This window comes from Apus apus, chromosome 2 (assembly GCF_020740795.1).
Source record: "Apus apus isolate bApuApu2 chromosome 2, bApuApu2.pri.cur, whole genome shotgun sequence".
Lineage (NCBI taxonomy): Eukaryota > Metazoa > Chordata > Aves > Apodiformes > Apodidae > Apus > Apus apus.
This window is the reverse complement of record NC_067283.1, coordinates 121,033,668-121,052,518: the sequence shown is the minus strand read 5'-3', so window position 1 is coordinate 121,052,518 and position 18,851 is coordinate 121,033,668. Positions and strand designations below refer to the sequence as shown.

Below are 18,851 nucleotides of genomic sequence, written 5' to 3'. Positions count from 1 at the left end.
AACAAAGACTGGCTCCAAAGCTGAGCACTGGGGAAGACCACTGGTGACTGTCTGCCAACTGGATTCAACTCTGTTCATTACAACTCTCTGGGCTTGGCTGTCCAGCTGGTTTTTTACACAGCAAAGCGTGCCTCTGTCTGAGCCATGAGCAACCACCTTCTCCAGGAGAACACTGCGGGTCACAGTGTCAAAGGCTTTAGTAAGGTCCAGGTAGACATCATCCACAGCCTTTCCCTCATCATCTGGTCACAGAAGGAAATTAGGTTCATCAAGCAGGACCTGCCTTTTATGAACCCTGTGTGGCGGGGCCTGATCCCCTGCCTGTCCTGCACTTGCCACGTGAGCTCATTCAAGATGAACCCCTCCATAATCTTCCCCAGTACCGAGGTCAGGCCAACAGGCTCCTTTTGGCCCTTCCTGCTGATGGGTGTCATGTTGGCAAGCCTCCAGTTGCCTGGGACCTCCCCTGTTAACCAGGACTGCTGACAGATGACTGAGAGCAGCAGGTTGAGCTCTGCCAGCTCCCTCAGCCCTCTGGGGGGGAGAGACCTGGGAGGGTCCAGGCGCTGTAGCAGGGCATAGCTGCTTCTTTCTGGATTGTGGGAGGTTTATTCTGCTTTCTGTCCCTTTCAGCTTCTCAGGGCTAGGGGACAGCCCCAATGACAACAGCAGCCTTCCTCAGGGCCGTGTTGCTTTGCTGCCTGCAGAGACCTCAGGAGGTTTTCTGTGATGTCGTTTGTCAGGGATGACAAAGCACATTGGTCAGGCCAACGAGGAGCTCCCTGCTCCTCTCCTGGGGCCTAAAGAATGTTTGTTTCCCGATGCCCCTGCTTGTCGCGTTGCAGGGGCGAGTTTGCTGTCACAAGGCAGGCAGCTGAGGAGGTGCGGGCGTGGCTGGTTTGCAAAGGCTCGGCCGGGTGTTGTTGTAGAGGCTGCGTGTTGGCAGCGCTGCCTGGGGAGACAGCAGAGCCCAGCGCTGCGCCGGGCACGGAAGCGGTGCTGGATGGGGACAAGCTCAGGGGAAACCAATTCCCGTCCGTGCGCAACCGCAGGAAAAATAAACACGAGCCAGGCAGGAGTCGAACCTACAATCTTCTGATCCGTAGTCAGACGCGTTATCCATTGCGCCACTGGCCCCACACTGTAAATACATCTCCTCCCTTCCCTCTGAACCCTCTGCACCCCCTGCACCCCCTGCACCCTCTGTGCCCTCTGTGCCCTCTGCACCTCCTGCACCCCCTGCACCCCCTGCACCCCCTGCACCCTCTGTGCCCTCCCCCCTCGGCACCGCCGGGATCAGCCCCGCGCCCCCGGCCCGCCCCGCCGACAGGGGGCGCTGGCGGCCCCCCTCCCCCCCCGGCCAGCCCCGGGCAGCCCTGCTCAGGGGTAGCGCTGCTCGCCCCCAGGGCGCATGCGCCGCCTGTCGGCCGGGAGGGCCGTGCCGGGCTCTTAGCGCGCCAGGGAGGGGCTGGTGGTATCTCCCTTCGATAGCTCAGCTGGTAGAGCGGAGGACTGTAGCATGCTTCCCTGCGGTAATCCTTAGGTCGCTGGTTCGACTCCGGCTCGAAGGAGAGGCTTTCGTTTTTAGCGGTGTGTGTCTTGTTTGCTTTTCCCCCAGGCAAAGTGTTTTTAAGTGGTTTCTTTTTAACCAGTTGTACATACGTTGGTTGTACGCTGGTTTTTTTTTTTGTTCGTTTTGTGTCTGTCTTTTTCTGTGCGTGTTGTTTGTTTTGTTTTGTTTTGTTTTTTACAAAGAGGTCCCTCTCCCTCGCAAACCGAGCCGGCTCTGCCGGGACCCGCCGTCCCCCCGCGGGAGCTGTCGCTGCCGGGGCAGAGGACACGGCGCCTGCTGCCTGACAACAAGGTGTGTGCTCTTCTTACCCCGACTCACCGCAAGCCCTCACCAAGCAAGTTAGTGCAGGAGGATACCTGCTGAGATCCCTTCACCCGGTAGCTGTTTAATTGGGATGTTGAAATGCTGAGGGTTTGTTGTTGTTGTTGTTGTTTTCGAAACCTCATCTCCGCTCCCTGAAACGTCTAGACACTATTTTTCCAGAATAAGGAAGTATCTGAATATTTACATACGGCCACAATAGGAATACCTTTTCATATCCAGCCAGGTGGTGCTTGGCACACGGTACCTGTCCCCACCAGTGGGAAATTGAATCTTCTCTGGCACCTTCCCGAGATCATCTTGTAGGTGTTGGCTCCCAGGCAGTTGTCCCGTACCATCGCCTTCCCAGCCCTAGGATGGGTGACACTGGCACAAAGGACTTAGTCCTCAAGGCCATTACTTGTCCATCCCTCTCCAAGGGAAATGAGATGCTGGATGCAGCAATTTAGAATTCATGGAGAGAAAGAAAGGGATTGCTGTCATTTGCAGTCTCCCAGTCTTCTCCCTGCACAATGAATGATTTTATTTTCTAGTGAATGGTAGCATAGAAAAATACCAGCAATTTTAACTGTGTTCAGTTTTGCATGCTTCCTCATTTCTGCCTCTAATGATTTTATTCTAAAAAGAGGCAGAAATGTAATTCTTTTTGACTGAGATTGTGCCCATACCTTGGGTATTCACACTGAGGGAAGGTAAGTAATGAAATTAAATGACATGCAATTATGCTTGATGTTTTTTGGATCAAGTGGTGTTGTTTATCACACATGCTTGTTGTGGGGACAAGACTGCACAAACTACCTAAATCATGGGTTGTGTTAATGGTAGGCTGAAATCTTCTATGATGCCTCTTCCATTTTGGGTGAATCTGGGTGTGAGTTAATAGCTAAACGTGCAAAAGGACAGCTCTTTGAGAGTACAGCCAGCCAAAACAGTTGCCCTTTGTCCATTCTTCAAATGCTCAGGGTTCAATGGTCACTGAGGAGCAGTGACCTATTGAGCAATATGCTTGTTTCATAGCAGGCCCAGATTACATGGCACTATGCACTGGCTCTGGGACAGAAAAACTCTCTGCCTGAGTGAGATGTTTGCCCTAGGCAGGCTGATGTGATGTCTGCTGTTGTCCTCAGCAGTATCACAGTTCCACCCTCCATGCTCACCCTTTGCTGGGGGAAATCATTCCATATTGGAACTGATGCCAGTAAAACTCCTGTGTTATATCACCTCATCACATTGCTGATTTATTTTTTTAGACAAGCATTCTGCATTATATCCAAGGTTTGCAATGTGCATTGATAGCTCTGGCTGCTTTGCATAGGTAGGCATATCTGCTGCAATCCAGGACCAAGTTCCTCTTTGGGGAAGCCCCAGGTTACCACTTGCTACTTGTTGGGGTGCAAAGGCATAATTTTGGACAGCTTCTCTGGCTTTTACGGGAATTAAACTGTTTATAGCATGAAGGAGTAAAGGGAGTGCTACAATTCATACATACAACCTTTATTAGTCAGAGCGGTTGACAGCAAAGGTAGATTTGAATACATAGTAGTTTACATATAAATAAATGCAGCAAAACAAAAATTTGAGAATCTGTACATTTTGAGAAGATTAATGGGTGTGCAACTCAGCTTTACACAGAAACAGGTCAGGTAAGCATAGCTATATTCAGTTTAGGAACTTTTCTGAAAAGTAAACAAATGAGTAAAAACACATTGAAGAGCCAAGTCCTGAAACCCTTATTAATCGTTTTTCCACATGTCCTCAGAATAGGTGGTTGTGACAGCAGTGAGAGAGGCAAATGCTCTGGTGCTTTGAAAACTGAATTTCCTCTTTGGAATTAAACCATGGGTTCAGACGCTCTGGTTTTTAAGCTGCAAATCCCAGGAAGCCAACTTAGAGGCTCCTTCACTGGTTAGTTCTGAGGTTTTTGGCTAACTGAGATAGTATGTTGTGGCTCTTCCATCTGGATCCCCATGTCTGCAAAGGGGCTTTGCCAACATGCAGCAGCTTGTCCAGTACTGTGTTCAGTGCTGGACCCCTCACTACAAGAAGGATGTCGAGTTGCTGGAGCGTGTCCAAAGAAGAGCTACCAAGCTGGTGAAAGGTCTGGAGAATAAGCCCTATGAGGAGAGGCTGAGGGAACCGGGATTGTTTAGTTTTAAGAAGAGGAGGCTGAGAGGAGACCTCATTGCTTTCTACAACTACCCGAAAGGAGGTTGCACAAGGTGGGAGTTGGCCTCTTAAGTGAATAATGACAGGATGAGAGGAAATGGCCTGAGGCTGTGCCAGGGGAGGCTTAGACTGGGTATTAGAAAGGATTTCTTTACTGAAAGAGTAGTTGGACAGTGGAACAGGCTGCACAGGGAGGTGGTGGAGTCACCATCTCTGGAAGTGTTTAAGAGAAACGTAGATACAGTCCTTAGTGTAATGATTTAAGAACTGAACAGGTAAATTAGGTTATGGTAGGGGGATTTAGGTTATAGTTGACTATAGTTGACTTGATGACCTTCAAGGTCCCTTCCAACCAGGTTGATTCTATGATTCTATAATTCTATGATTCTATCTTTGCATCACACTGAGACCAAGTCATAAGCGCTTCCCAGGAAAGAGTTAATAAGAACCACATGACTTGGGGTACAAAGAATCACTGAATCATAGACTTTTTAGGTTGAAAGGGACCTCTAAAGGTCATCTAGCCCAATCCCCCGGCCATAAGCGGGGACATCTCACATCTCAAGTCCATCAAGATAATTTCCTTGTTTTCAGTAAACTTTGGGCCTGGCCCATAGAGTGGACTCCAGAGGCATATTGAAGGGGCTACATGTGAAAAAAATCCCCAATTTGCTAATCTGGCATTTACTTTTCCCTCCCTATCTTTAGGCCTGATCCTTGGAGGTATTTATGTGGTGTTTAGTTTGGTTTAGTGCTGGAATTTGAAGTGTTAGGTTAATGGTTGGACTTGATCATCTGAAAGGTCTTTTCCAACCAAAACAATTCTATGACTCTGTGACTCTTTGATTTGTAGCTGTTGTTGAAATCAAGGGTGCAATTTCCAGTGACTTCCATGAGAGCAGGAGGGAAGGGTTTACCCTTCACATGGGGAAGGGTTCCATGTAAAATGCGTATCTTTACACTAACAGGACTTCTCTCCAATGCCTTTTCCATCTCTGCTGGAAACAGTCACGAGCACACAGCTTGTGCTCTCTTTAACAGTGGATTTCTCTACCAGACAGTAAAACAAGCAATCCCATAGCCTGCAGATCTGCCACATACTCCCTACTCCTTTGTTTGGTCACAGCATCTCACCCCAGAGCAAACATTGTGCAAAGCCAAGACAGCCAGAAGATGTGTGTGTGCTGGGCCAGTGGGTGCTGGTGTCCCCCAGCAAGTACCAGTGGGCTGGGCACTGCCCTCTGATCTGGCCACCCTGTGGGAAGAGGTGAGGCACTTGGCTACTGCTGGGAACATGCCTGCTGGGGTCACATCTCCTCAGTGGCAGGATGCTGTCACCAGCCCCCCTCTATTGGGACCACCAGGATGGATGGGCACATCCCTCCGGCACTGCTGGGCAGGTAGTACAGTGGTCTGAATTTATATACATGTAAGAGACCTCCAAAATTATTTGCAGGATGGAACTGGGGACAAATTGGAGCCCATGGGTTGGAGAGGAGCAAGTGCCGGTCCACAGTCCCAGGACTTCCCCTCTTCTCTGAAGCAGAAAATCATGGCTATTTCTGAGGGCAATGTGAGTATTAGCTGGTCCCAGTGCCTGCACCTGGAGAACAGATATATTACCTGAACTGGAATGAATGGCTTTTACTATGTCCATATGTTATGGGAACTTTGAAAAAATGTTAAAAGTATGTTTTCTTGACTTTGGATCTGTAGCTTGTGCTGTGAAACACATTGTTTGCCTATATATTTAGCTGCCAATGAATGACATGTGATGTGAAAGGTAACAATAGAAGGAAGACAATACTGTTTCACAATGGCAGAATCCAATTTTAAGGACAGGAATAACACTTCTGTCTAGCTATATATTCATTGGTCTATATAATGTAGCTGTATATTACATCCCCCTTTGGGCTGCAGGAATGTGATTACAGGAGCAAAAATAGCAAATGCACAGAACTGACAGCGACTGATGTAACATGATCAATAAGGAAATTCAGCTGACTAAGGCTTAAGCTTCTATGTCAATCCAGTGAAGTGAATACGTTTAAGATCTCAGAGGTATTTCTTCAGCTCTTACAAATCAGAGCCCAAATTTCTTCATGCTTTCTGTATCTCCACTGATGTGTGCAGTGGGACACTTGAACGTACATCTCCTCCGTTGCTTTTTCTTTAAGGTCATGCCATGTGCTCATAAAGCCCCTGTGCCCGGGGCAGAAGGGAAGACCCACGCTCACCCTGAGGAGCTGGGCTGTGAGGAGGACATTCACTCCCCTGCTGCTTGCCTGCCCTGCCATGTCCTTGCTGCTCCTGCAGCCCCAGTGCCAGTGCTGGCACGATGGCTCCCAGCCCAGTGCCAGTGGGGCAGCAGGGCTGGCAGCCAGGGCATGGAGGAATAAGCAAGGCCACAGAAAGCTGTTGGCAGGGAACCCATTTCCAGCACGTTGCAGCTGCAGCTGGAGAAGCTGGGGCTGCCCAGCATGTGTGGCAGGCGCATCCAGGCTGGAATGGGAGAGCGTTGCCATGGGGCTCTCACCGGCTATGGGGGGTGAGGGGAGAGGCTCTGGGATAGCCCAGGGCCAGCCTCCCCCTCCACAAGGTGTTTGCCAACTGTCTTCCAAGTTTGCAACTTGTGCAGGGGAGGACACAGAGCCTGTGTGCTTCTGGTGCTGGATGAGGCTCCTGGATTGGGACTGATCTGCATTATAACCACTAGCAGAATGATCCCTGAGTGCTGTGTCCTGGCTCAGATTTATAATTGTTGGGGCTGGGCCCCATCAAGCTGATAGCTGCTTTCCAAAGAGCCCTTCCTCGCTGGGAAGGATAGTCCTCTCTGCCTTGCCACCACCTTCCCCTCTGAGGTTTCCTAAAGAGCATTTCTATGGCTCCCTCACTGGAATGTTTCACATCCAGCAAAACTGCTGTGTGTGAGGAGTGCTCCTGAGGCAGGGAAAGATGGAGTTGGTGTGTTAGGAGAGGGACTCGGGACTGTGTCTGGGAGGTGAAACCCCAGCCGAGGGCAGGCAGGAAACCAATCACACCAAAAGGAGTATTATTAGAGGGAAAGACCATGCCGAGCTTGGCAGTTTGAAGCTGTGAGAGACCAGCGTGCTTATCTGCAAAGCTCTGTACTGGCCATAGATAGCTCCTTGCAGAGTGCAGATATCAACCTACTTTAAGTGGCCTAGGGGGAGATTCTGCCTTGATAGAAAATGACTCTCAAATTACTCTTGATTAGCTTAAAGGTAACTACCAATACAGGCTGCACAGCTCATCATGTGTGTTTTTCTCGCTGTGACACTCCGTGGGAAGCACCAACAGGTTGTCTTTCCCCGCCCTAGGAGTCAGTGTGGTAGCTCCGATGGCTGTCCCCTATCAGCTGGGTCTTCTCTGTTGCGTTAGTCGGCTGAAGCACGATAGGAGTTTCTCCATCTAAATTGGGGAGGAAGACAGAAAGTACTTTAAGAATTCTTCGTTTGCTACCAAAGTCAGATTTCTTGTTAGCATCGCAATATTTTGTCTGCTGTTCTGACCATGGCTTCATCCTGGCTTCACAGACAGCTGTGTGTACTGAAGAGGCAGTGGTGCCCACACCAAGCCTGCAAATGCTCTTACTCCTTGTCAACCTGTAATGGTAGATTTCTGGGTGACTATTGCTGTTGTTACTGAACTGGGCATTAGCTGTACCTGGTGCTTTGCAAAGGTTGCAAGATCAGGGTCCTTGCCTGTTCCAACTGCAAGTGCTTGTTCCTGCAAATGTCTGGATATAGTAAGTGCTGTTGTGAGTCAGCAAGCACTAACCTTGACAGCATTTGCAAGAATGGGCCAGAAATGAGTCTTGAAGAAGGCAGAGTTAACAGTAAAGAAAGAAGAGAGTTAAAAGGAAAAAAAAAAAAAAGCATGTTAAGTAATTTAGTTGAGATGAAAGAAAGAATATATATCCTGAAAGTTAAATAAAAATGCTAAATTGCCTTTTGAAGTCTTATGTAATATATACGTATACACACACAATAGGCTTTTGAGATTTACTGTTCTAATGAGTTTGGAACTGCCAGAACCTCGTATTATTACTATATAAAACCTTACTGCTTTGTGCTTTCTCATTCCATGCAGTTATGTGTTTGGTTTCCCAATATATCTGTTAAAAACACATTTGTTGTAAAAGTGGAGGAAAGTGAAGTCCTTACAGAGTTCCCTGATGGTTGCTGTGTTCCCTCTGATAATGAACAAGGTTTGGCTGCCCTTCTCCTGGGCCTTTTTCCAACCCATCTTTTTTTTTTTTGGGGGGAGCCAGGAGAAGACTCAAGACTCAGAGACTGACTTTTAAAGGTCCAGCTCATCTCAGTGAAGTGTTTTAATATGAAAAATTTTGGACTATCTGTATTTTGATACTAGTATAGCCTTCACAGTAATTGAATATAAAATGATGACTTTTTTTTTTTTTCCTGCCAAAAGACACAATGTTCAGAAAAAAACCCATCTGACATTTCCTCCTGTTTACATGACAGTTGATGGGATGAATCATGGGCAAAAGATATAATGCACAGGAGTAACTCTACCCAGAGCAGGAATCTAATTGCATGCCATACGGCTTCCCTCAGTGGGGGTAGAACAACTTTGACTCTGTCAAGGTGAAAGGCAAGAGTGATTAAATGCCAAGCAGCTTCTCTGTATGGGCAATTCTGTATTTAGACACAAGGTCAAAGACAGACATGTTTCATAACTTGTAAAAATGTATGAGTAATTAATGCTCAGCGCTCAGCCCGAGCGCAGATTAGTTTGGCAGTTCTAATCCATTTTTAAGTTGCAATGTATTTTCTAGATTTCCGAGCAGCATTCCCTCCCACCCTCTGCTGCCTCCAAGTTGTTCATTTGAGGGAAGATGGTTGATGGAGGGCAGAGGCTAGCAGCTCATTTTGCTGTGATACCCAGATGTGCAACAAGAGAACAGGACCCACGGCAAATCTGTTGCATTGCTTCCAGTTAACGTGCAAACAGTTCTGAGCTGACACCTTGCCCAAGTGCTTTCCATGCCCACACCCTTCTAAGATTTATTATGATTTTGTATCAGAACAGGGGCCCACGGTATAATGAACTGTACAAATATAGCCTGCTACTGGAGAGCTGCAGAATGGAGGTGCAGCAGAATTCAGTTTCAGCTGCTTTCTATAGATAGCTCTTGCTCACTGTTCGCCCACATTGGTATCATATGGAGTGCGGAGGAGACAATGAAGTGCTAAAGACTTATTGCTTCTGAGCTGGGAAAGTATTTTGTTATTCAGGGTCTTCCCCCCTCCCCCGCCTCTCATATTTCATATTTTGTAAAATGAAAGTTGGTGTAGAAGTGTCTTGCTTTGTTCTTAAGATGATAACCAACCAGGAGAGGAGAACACACCTGCCCATCTTGAGTGCACCACTACAACCTGAAGTACCAAGGCAACCCAGATTCAAGTGTCACGTTCTCTGGGACCACAAAAGTCAACAAGCGGTTTGTCATGGACTTCAGTGGAAACAAAATCTGGCAACTTGCCCTGTGTGAGTGAAAGTGATGAACTGTTGCATGCACCTGTGCTGCAGAGGAGCAAGTGGTACTCCCCTCTGGCAGTGTATTTTTGCAGGTCACCTATAACACTACGGCACGATACTACAGATTACCCTACTTCACATTTTTTTAGTGTCATGTTTGATCCGAAACCCTAAAAACTGTCACGTTCAAAATGTAATAATCCAAATGTAAGACTTATTTTGGAAAATGACCATCCATTGTACATTAGACTGCAGTCCTCTGTGATAAAAATCTTGATTAGTGAGAAGAAATCACTGTAGCCTACGCGCAGGCCAGGGCTTGCAAATCCCCAGGTTCCTTTAGTTCTGGTGGTCCTGCTACCCATAAAGTACATGCTGTAAAACTCATCTCCCACAGGAGATATTCAACTAGCTGAGCACTAGAACTAGTCAAATATATTTGAATAAAACTTCCCTCTGGAAGACCATGTCATTTTATCAGAATTGAAGCCTCTGACGTGACTGTGTTGATTTCAGTGACAACTCACTGTTTACATTTTAGTGAATGGATCACTGAATTTTTGGCCTCACATTTCTTTTTTTTTTCCCCACTAATAATTGTGATTTATGGTATATCAATCTGAGGAAAGAAATCAACTGTGTAACACCTTAATTTTGTTTAAAAGAAATGTAAGGGACTCTGAAAATGATTACTGTTGTGCCAGCTAAGAGGATGAAGTCTAAATCTCAACTCTCACAACCTCTTCTGTGCAGCACGGCTGGCTCCAAGCAGCTCCCACTGAGTGCAGCAACAACTGGGGGAAACTTTCTCTCAGAGTTTTTTTAGCATCAGGAATGCTGATGTTTTATTGATACTGCATTCCTCAGAAAAGCAATGACTGACTACAAGATACTTGGATAAATTAAAGTACGGCCTTAGCTTGAGAATCTACATTTTGACCTTAGCAAAAGTTCTGGCTAGCAGTAATATAGATCCTGGGAACAGAAGGGAGCAAAGAAATTAATTACCAGCTAGAAAGTAAGGAAATTAATTACCAGGTAGAAAGCTCAGTCTGTGGCTGCAGGGCTTACAAAGAATTTGGATCCTAATAGGATTTCCACTTCCAAAATGACATCTGCTGCAGGAGTGTTTACAGTTTGTTTCTGAATTACCTATAGGAGCATTTCTATTAACTACACAAAGAAGGCCATAAGTATTCATTTCTGTGTCCCAACATTTGAAAATGCCTGGTGAAAAAGACCAATCTTTGCCATTCTAAGTCAGCTCCATCTTTCTGGCCAGCATCCCTAACATTTGGCCATGGGGGAGGCAGTCTGAACTGGTTGTCATTAATTTTTCTAAATGCAGCATCCATTTTCCTTTCAGCTGCAGAAAAGATGCTCACATTATCCTCTATTATGAAGTTTTTACTTTTATTCCTGATATGTTGTTCTCTTTTAATCTAATTTTAAAATATAGAGAGTTCTACTCTACTGAGGCAAGCTAGTTTTGATTGGTAGAAAAATGTAGCAACACTGAAGAGAAGGGCAGAAAAGACAGAAATATCTAATTTTCTTCAGGACCTACCTATGTACTTAACGTTGTCTTCAAATTATTTAAAACACATAATCCCACATTTTTTAATTTTTCAGACTGGTACTTTGCTAAACATTTTAGATTGTTTTTCAAAATTGGTATCCCAGTGAGACTTGGTGGGAGCAAGGGCATAGGAAGGTGGCCTAAAGTTACTGAATACAGTAAATAGCATCTGTGCTAGAAGGAGGGAAAAAGTTGTTTCTGCCACTGGGGAATTTTGCGCTGGATTTTGAGAGAGAGCAAAATACCTGCCAAATTACAAAAAGGGCAGAATTAAAAAATTCTTACCCTTCAAAGTTTCATCATCATATAAAAAACCTGTTGTCACAGACCCATAAATATCAAGACCCACTTGAGATCTGCACTTTTCAGGTGCCTAATGTTGGGGACCATCTTAAATTTTTTCAAGGTTTTAATTAATAGTTTTTGTTGCCTTTGCAGAGACTGATCAAGTATGACTTAAGCTGACTGTATTTACCTTGATAGGCCTCCAGGCAAAAACAATTTAAAAACACCACCACACACTGGCAATCAGTTACATAAATAGCATTTGTTTCAACTACTGCAAGTGTTTTGTTACATATTTATGTGAGGGTGAAGTTGTGTGAAAAGTAAGGAGGGGTAAAATTCCTCCTGCTAAGGGAACACGACATTTGCAATCTGGCAGTGCTAATTTAAGGATAATAAACGTAAGACTATAACAGATTAAGACCTTCCATAACAATGGAAGAAAAAAGAGTGAGCTGACTGCTTAGGTCCTTCCCCATAAAAAAAAGCATAACTCTAACCATAGTTTATGTAAATTTGGAACTGAAAAGTGGCCTAAGTCTTCCCCTGACACCTTGGCCTGAGCAAGGATCATTGCCTCTCTCAGCCTGTCCTGCAAGTGTCCAGATCTAACCTCCCTGAGGTACCTCTGCTTTCCCTGAAGGCAGAACTCTGCTCCGCTTCAGCACATTAGGACAGAGCTCTTCTTTCAAAAGATGTAACTCACACTATTGCCAATTTAGAAAATCACCACCATCATCCTTTGGTGTAGCCAAAACCTGAGTGTGCAGCTGGATGCCTCAGCAAAGCTGAGGAAAGAGGGTGACCTGCTGTGAAGTGGGTCCTGCTGCCCTCCGCCTGCATTCCCAGCTGGGTGCTCTTTCTCCTTCTTTGAGCCAGCATTGGCACTTGGCCTGCTCCACCGTGAAGCACAGCAGGGAATTAAAAGGGCAGGGAACTATACGTGATTTTGAGAGGATTAGTTTTCACCAGGATCTTATCCAAGACCTGGCTGCTGGTAGGGCAGTACTACTGCTAGTGCCAGTGCACAAGGGAGTGAGCAGCTTGGGGGCTGGATGGGATGGGTGCAGCACCAGGGCAGCTCCCATGTAAACTCTCATAGACCCATAGACTCACAGAAAAGTTTGGGTTGGAAGGGACCTTAAAGATCATAGGTTGCTGCACAATCTTACTGTTGGAAACTTTGCATCTTGGAGCCTTTTCTTGAATGGGTACAGTTGGCCCATCACAGTCAGTGATAGATTTTATATTAATAAAACCCAAATGACAGCTTATTCAGGCAGATCAGATGTGGCAAGTACCAGTCCAGGCAGACTTTAATGTATAAGTATAGGATATATGATATGAAGCAACGTGGGCACGAGGGCCAGAGGGTGAACATCGTCTCATAAGATCACCCCTGAGCCTTCTAATATTTAGATGTCTTGTAAGAGATACAGGAGATATTTAATCACTAGTGCTGTAAGTTCAGTTTTTCATTAACACACAACTTGGGAAGTTCATCAGGTCCTAGTGTTAGCTGGAGTAAATTGGCATGTCTTCACTGATGTCTGGAAGCAGCCCCAGCATCATGAGCAGAACATCTGGCCTACAGGCTTTAAAGATTGTTTTGAACAGCTTTGCCACACAGCAAGCCCCTATAATACACACCTCTTTCCATGTCGTTCCTAATTTGCTCTTCCAAATCTTCTGGAGACACACAAAACTCCTGCTCTTCCCCTTCAGGTGCTTTGGGTTTACACTTTCCGCAGCAGCAGTTGAAGCAGCAGCAGAGGCAGCAGCAGAGGTAGCAGCCCGTCAGGAGGCCACAGACTGCAAACAGGCCCTGGGTTAAACACAGCAGGAGGAAAATCCCATGAGCAATGACCTTCCTCAAACTTTTACAGATGAAGCCAGATTGTGAAGGAACACAGGTTTCCAAGTGCTTGGCAATCAGATGAGTCCAGCTGTTGGCCAAGTGTCTAAACAAGGGCCAGAACTCCTGAAGTCCTCCTCACCCATGAGCTCCTACTTGCCACTCGGGATCATGTCCACAAAGAAGACACCAACCAACAGGCCCCTGCATGCTCAACTTTTGAAAATCTGTCTTCAGCTGATGGCCCCTCATAAAAAACTTCCAGGCAGTATGCAAAACCCCACCCACCTTGAGATGATTCATTTCCATCTTAAAAATGACTCATTTGCCCAAAGATTGTTTTCTCAAACACTTATTTACTGGCAGATTCTTCTCAGAAACAAAGCTGAGAGAAAAAGAAACAAAGGCTCAGATGCATCCCCCATAGAGACTTTAGGCACTGAACTGATGCATCCAAATCAGGACTGTAGCCCCCACGGGCTCCCCACATAGTCAATGGGAAGGTAAAAGCCCTTCCAGAGGGTGATTCAGCTCCAGAAGGGTTTGAATTGTCCATTGGAGGTGTCTCTCCCCATCAGCCTGTGCAGGAGCACACAGGTGACGACTCCTAAATTAGACTCCCTGCGCTGTGGTTTCTTGATCTGGAGACTCAGGCAGCAGGAAGTTCCCACCTGGATGGCCCTCTGCTCACTGCTGTCCCTGTGGCACAATGCTTCAGCAGAGGCAGCACAACTGCCTGGGGCTGACACCTGAGATCTCAGCCACATTCAACAGCCAGGAAATTTGAACTGACAGGGCTTTTCTTCCTCCAGACCAGGTCACTGCCTGGGTTCATGGCACAGCTCCACAGCTGCTAGCACTGGGGGCTGTGTGCCATGTCGTGGCAGTGGGATGGGGGCCCCCAGAAGGGGAGCCCCTAGGCTGGCATTGCCACCACGTGCTCTGTGGATGCATGGCAGCAGCCTGGCTCCCGGGCTGGGATGGATCCAGGCCTGCTCTGAGATGTTTGTGGCAAAGGAGAAACCTCCACATGTCATTGTGGACATAGTGGTGTAAGAATAAAGGAAAGTCAGTGAAGATCCTGAACAGGGAATCAAGACGGATATGGGGAATGTTTATGTAAAGCCCGCACAGCTTTGTGGCCACCAGCTATATACAAGTTGACTTGAAGGTACAGCCAGGCTTTTGCATTATAGTTATACAGTCTGCCCGTTACTAACTAGTTGTTATATTCATAAGAAAACACGCCCCTAGAGGAAGAAAGCAAGCACAAACATCAGGATATTGTTAAACTTCAACAATGAAGCTATGTAAATAACAATTACGTATGCATGTCTCAGGGAATGTTAGTGGGGGCTGACTGGAGCACTTGGAAGGTAATTAAGACTATATATAATACATGCTTCATATTAATATAGGCATGTATCAAGTGTGAACAAGGTGGTTTTCAATGAGAAGGACTCTTTTTCTTTTTGAATGTTTTCCTTCTGTCACCGTTTGACTCAGGTCTGACAACCCCCTCCCACCCAGGTAGGGAAGGAGAGGGAGAAAAAGAGAGAGACTTGGCTGGATTGAAAACTAAACTAAACTACACAGCTTTAATTAAACACCAATGAACGATATAAGAAAATATATACACAATTATATACAAATATGTTCAGGTATGGGCAAAAGCCTCTCGCCTCGCCCCACCCCCAGCAACTCCCACCACACTCCCCTGAGCTGGAACAGTCCCGAGAAATCCCGGAGCTGCTGCTGGAGAAAGCTCAGAGTGATGAGGGTCAAGAGAGCTCAAGCCTGAGGGTCGATGGTGCTGGATGGATGGAGTCCTACCCAGACGCCAGCCATGGACAGGAGAGAAGAGAAGAAAAAGCAGGAAGGAAGTTGTCTTCTGTGATCTCTGAGCTTACATAGATATATGGAATGGAATATCTCTGGCCAATTTTGCTGTCCACCTGATTCAGCCTCCTACGGGGGGGTCACAGATCTCCCCGCAGTGTCTGAGCCGGCAGCGTAAAGGTGCGACCTTGAAGCCCCAGCAGTTAGAAAAACATTCCACTGTTTTATCAGCTTTAGAAGAACACACTGTTGCTAGTTAAAAGAAAGCTTACTGAAGGAAAAAAAATCAGTAAAAAGGAAAATTGGCTTCATCCTGGCTTAAACCAGGACACCTTCCAATGGACACCCAAAACTGTCCTAAATGCTGTAACCCCTAAAATAAGTTACCTGACTGTTTATCATTTAAGCCATAATGGGGAATAAATCACCACAATGGATAGAATGAAAACAGAACAAAAGTGTACAGAGGGAAAAAAACCACTGAATTTATTTATGGTACCTTAAATGTTTCAAGATTTCTTGTGCTTATATTATCATAGTTGGTAAATCAAGAATCCATTTATGGATGTGATCAATAAACTGTCTTCATGGTAGAGGGACAATTGCTTTTTGCTAAAACAGTTACATGTACAAGGCCTATGCCTGGCAGTGAGGAAACAGTTAAAGTTCCCATTACCCATGTCACTATGGTCCCACTTTAATATACCTACTAGGAAGTCTGGCACTCCGAAAAAAAGTAATTTTCACTTTGCATTTCTCCTTTCATTTGAGTTTCCTTACTTTTAATGATACACCTCCTCACAATTGTCACGTTTTCTGAGTGTGTGTGTGATAGAGAAGAGGATTTACCAGGAATGTTCATAGTTGAAGAAGATAATAAGCGGAAGCTGTGGTCCTTACTGTCTTCTGCCACAATAGTGGAAATTAAAGGTCCAGAGGTCATCTGCAGATGATACTTCAGACTGAAATAGTATTATGATCTCTAACTGACCCAGCATTTGTGCATGAGTGAAAGAGAGATGATAAATAGTGAGCTCAGCTTGCAAAAAAACCCCTTGGTAGCCTCTTTATGCTTTTGAGATGGCAAGATTTTGGGTTGGGGGAGGGATAGAGAGAGACCATTTGTGACAATCCTCAAATGAGTTTATATGCACATTTTGGGTTTTTTTTTGCACAGAATTATTAAAAAACAGGAAGCAGTGATTACTTCTCCTGCTATATTTAGCATATCTCATCTTGCCTCTGGGATACAGCATCCTTGAAGCAATCCACATGTTCCTCCTTTAGCTGCTGGGGACTTCCTAGCTTCTCTCTGCACTCTCCAGTGCTCTCCTTATCAGTCAAAGCTGCAGCAGTTATTTCTATTCCTGGTTTTCTAACCACAAAGGATTTCATATTTCATAAAACCTCCATTAGTGATTGGTAAGCAGAAGAGAGAATAAAAGCTGAAAAGACAGCAGTGAAGAAAATCTTGTTTCTCTCAGCTCTAAGGCAGTGCTTCCTGGCATCTAAACCGTAATGAAGAGGCCAAAGGAGAAGGTGGAGAGCAAGAAAAAGAGGAAATGATCCAGCAGGAGAAGACAACAGCTGTGGTGGGGAGTCCAGCCTGCAGCAGGATTCAGCTGGAGCACCTGCTGGCAGGCAGCCCCCCGCTTGCTTCTGAGGGTGTAACTGCGCCTTTGCGTGTTCATTATTTTAATCTACTCTTCGGTATTAGCAGCTTCCATCTCATCCTGATGCAGCAGGCAAATTAGGGCTTCTCACATCCGCAGACTGATCAAATGACTTCCCAGTTTGAAAGGTGACTGTGGGGCAGGGAAACACTGGCCGGATCTGGGCTGAACACAGGAATCTGTGTTCTATGGTTCTCAGATCACAGCTGTCATAGTGTGATCGTCTCACACAGTTCAGATCATTTTCCTATGTATTCCAGCATAGCCCGAGCTTTCCTGTGCTTCTATTGCTGGAAATAGGTGGGGACAGCACAGATTTTGCACACTTGCAATTCTGTTGGTTTGTTACCTTTCTGTAACATTTCAATATTTGCTGAAAAGCTTGAATCTGATGTGTGAAAACATGTCAGGGGACACCAGTGACATAAGAAAACACATGAACACAACTCCTTTATGATTAGAATAGCCCATGATGTGTTTTTCCTTGAGCCATATGCCAGTTTTCAATGTATCATTCTCTTCCTTTCCTACTCTATTCCTCCCCTCTTCTCACCTTTTCTTCCACTTCCTTTCTCTCACCCCCTCATCAGGGCACATGTATGACATCATAATCACAGAGTGTTGTGTATTAGTATTGCTTACTTATGCTGGGTGCTACATATATAGCAAAGAACATGGCTAAATTTGTACTGTAATAACTTATTAACTGGTCATCACGTAAGCAGGACTTCTAGTTTTTGAACAATGAGTCATTTTACTTAGTCATTACTGAAAAAAAAAGTCAAAATTAACCTGGAGCACTAGATTCAAATCTAATTAATGTCTGAAAATGTGACGAAACATGCACTCTAGCTGTTTACCAAGTTAAAATAAAAATAAAACATTCTGTGTTAGGACTATTCTGAGCTGATGTTTCACTCTGCCACTGTCGATTTTCCAGATAGTGTTGTTGTTTAATTAAGCTTCTAATAGCAGTTTAGATTCAGATCCTACTATTTCCTAAGCCTATAGAGTGACCATGTTTTTCAAGGCGTTCCCTGTGTATGTGATTGTCACGATTGTAACACCATTTCCAACAGAAAGTAACAGCTTACCTTTGCCCACCAGCTTGAGAGCATGAAGTAGGTGTTAACATTTTCCTCCCCAAACTGTTCTGCCACGTAGAGCCCTAGTGATCCATACTTGTCATATATGTTTCGTTTGGACCGATCAGTCAGTGTTGCGTGAGCATTGTTGATCTCTTTAAATTTTTCTGCAGCCTCTGGATTGTCTGGATTCTTGTCGGGATGATATTTCAGTGCCAGTTTTCTTAAGCATCGAAAAAAATACAGAAGGGAATAAATAATCTGTATATGTATACAGCTACATAACATTACAAAATATTTTAGTAGAGATATAAAAATTCTTAACAGTGTCCAGGCCTCTTTTCTTCCATCTCTGATGTACCCAGTGGAAGGAAGGTGTCACAAAGTGACTGAATATAAAAGTTTTGGTAAAAGAGGTGTTCTTACTACACTGAGCATGAACTTTCTGTTTTGATACCTAGTCAGCTACCATGATAAAGAAGTTAGTAACACATGCTGAAAGCACAGGTTAAAGCTTGATAATAAATCACACATATTTGTTGCATTACAATTTCCCTCTGATTTGCATAATTTAGCAGGTTTCAACTAATATAAAGGTTTTTTTAAACTTTATTTATAAACATGATAATAACAGTGTTTATCCCATCAACATTATCTTCTTTATAGCAAAGGACATTCTATATTCCATTGCCTACCAATAGGATCTATATTAAAATTTTGCAAAGTGTCTGTTTGCAGAAGCCCAGCTAGTGATGATGGAAAACACAGTTAGGAGTTGCAATAGAAAGGCAGCATCTTTCTGAAGCACAAGGTGCCAAAGCAGAGTGAATTAGCTCCAGTTTCATGTGCTGGTCTTTGGGCCTGATTCCTCACTGTAAAACTTCTGAGACAGTCCTTAAAGCAGTGGAAGCTGATGGTCAGCTGTTTGGGGCTGTTTGTGCTGGGGGAA

General features: G+C 45.1%; 1 protein-coding gene and 2 non-coding genes across 3 annotated transcripts in view; 1 reads left to right on the top strand and 2 right to left on the bottom strand.

Moving 5' to 3' along the window:
• Positions 1–1,064: 1,064 nt before the first annotated feature.
• On the bottom strand, positions 1,065–1,137 carry TRNAR-ACG (transfer RNA arginine (anticodon ACG)). Its single transcript has one exon. It is a non-coding gene; the product is annotated as a tRNA-Arg (tRNA).
• A 344-nt stretch (positions 1,138–1,481) lies between these two features.
• Positions 1,482–1,571, top strand: TRNAY-GUA (transfer RNA tyrosine (anticodon GUA)). The gene is given in 2 exon segments: positions 1,482–1,518; positions 1,536–1,571. It is a non-coding gene; the product is annotated as a tRNA-Tyr (tRNA).
• A 5,826-nt stretch (positions 1,572–7,397) lies between these two features.
• The window catches only part of DNAJC5B (DnaJ heat shock protein family (Hsp40) member C5 beta), a 32,652-nt gene continuing 21,198 nt past the window's right edge, over positions 7,398–18,851 (bottom strand). Inside the window, exons 2-4 of the mRNA XM_051611052.1 lie at positions 17,912–18,125; positions 13,101–13,275; positions 7,398–7,492 (exon numbers count right to left, since the gene is read on the bottom strand). Coding sequence (XP_051467012.1) covers positions 7,398–7,492; positions 13,101–13,275; positions 17,912–18,125 — 484 coding nt within the window. The remainder of the gene's footprint in view (positions 7,493–13,100; positions 13,276–17,911; positions 18,126–18,851) is intronic.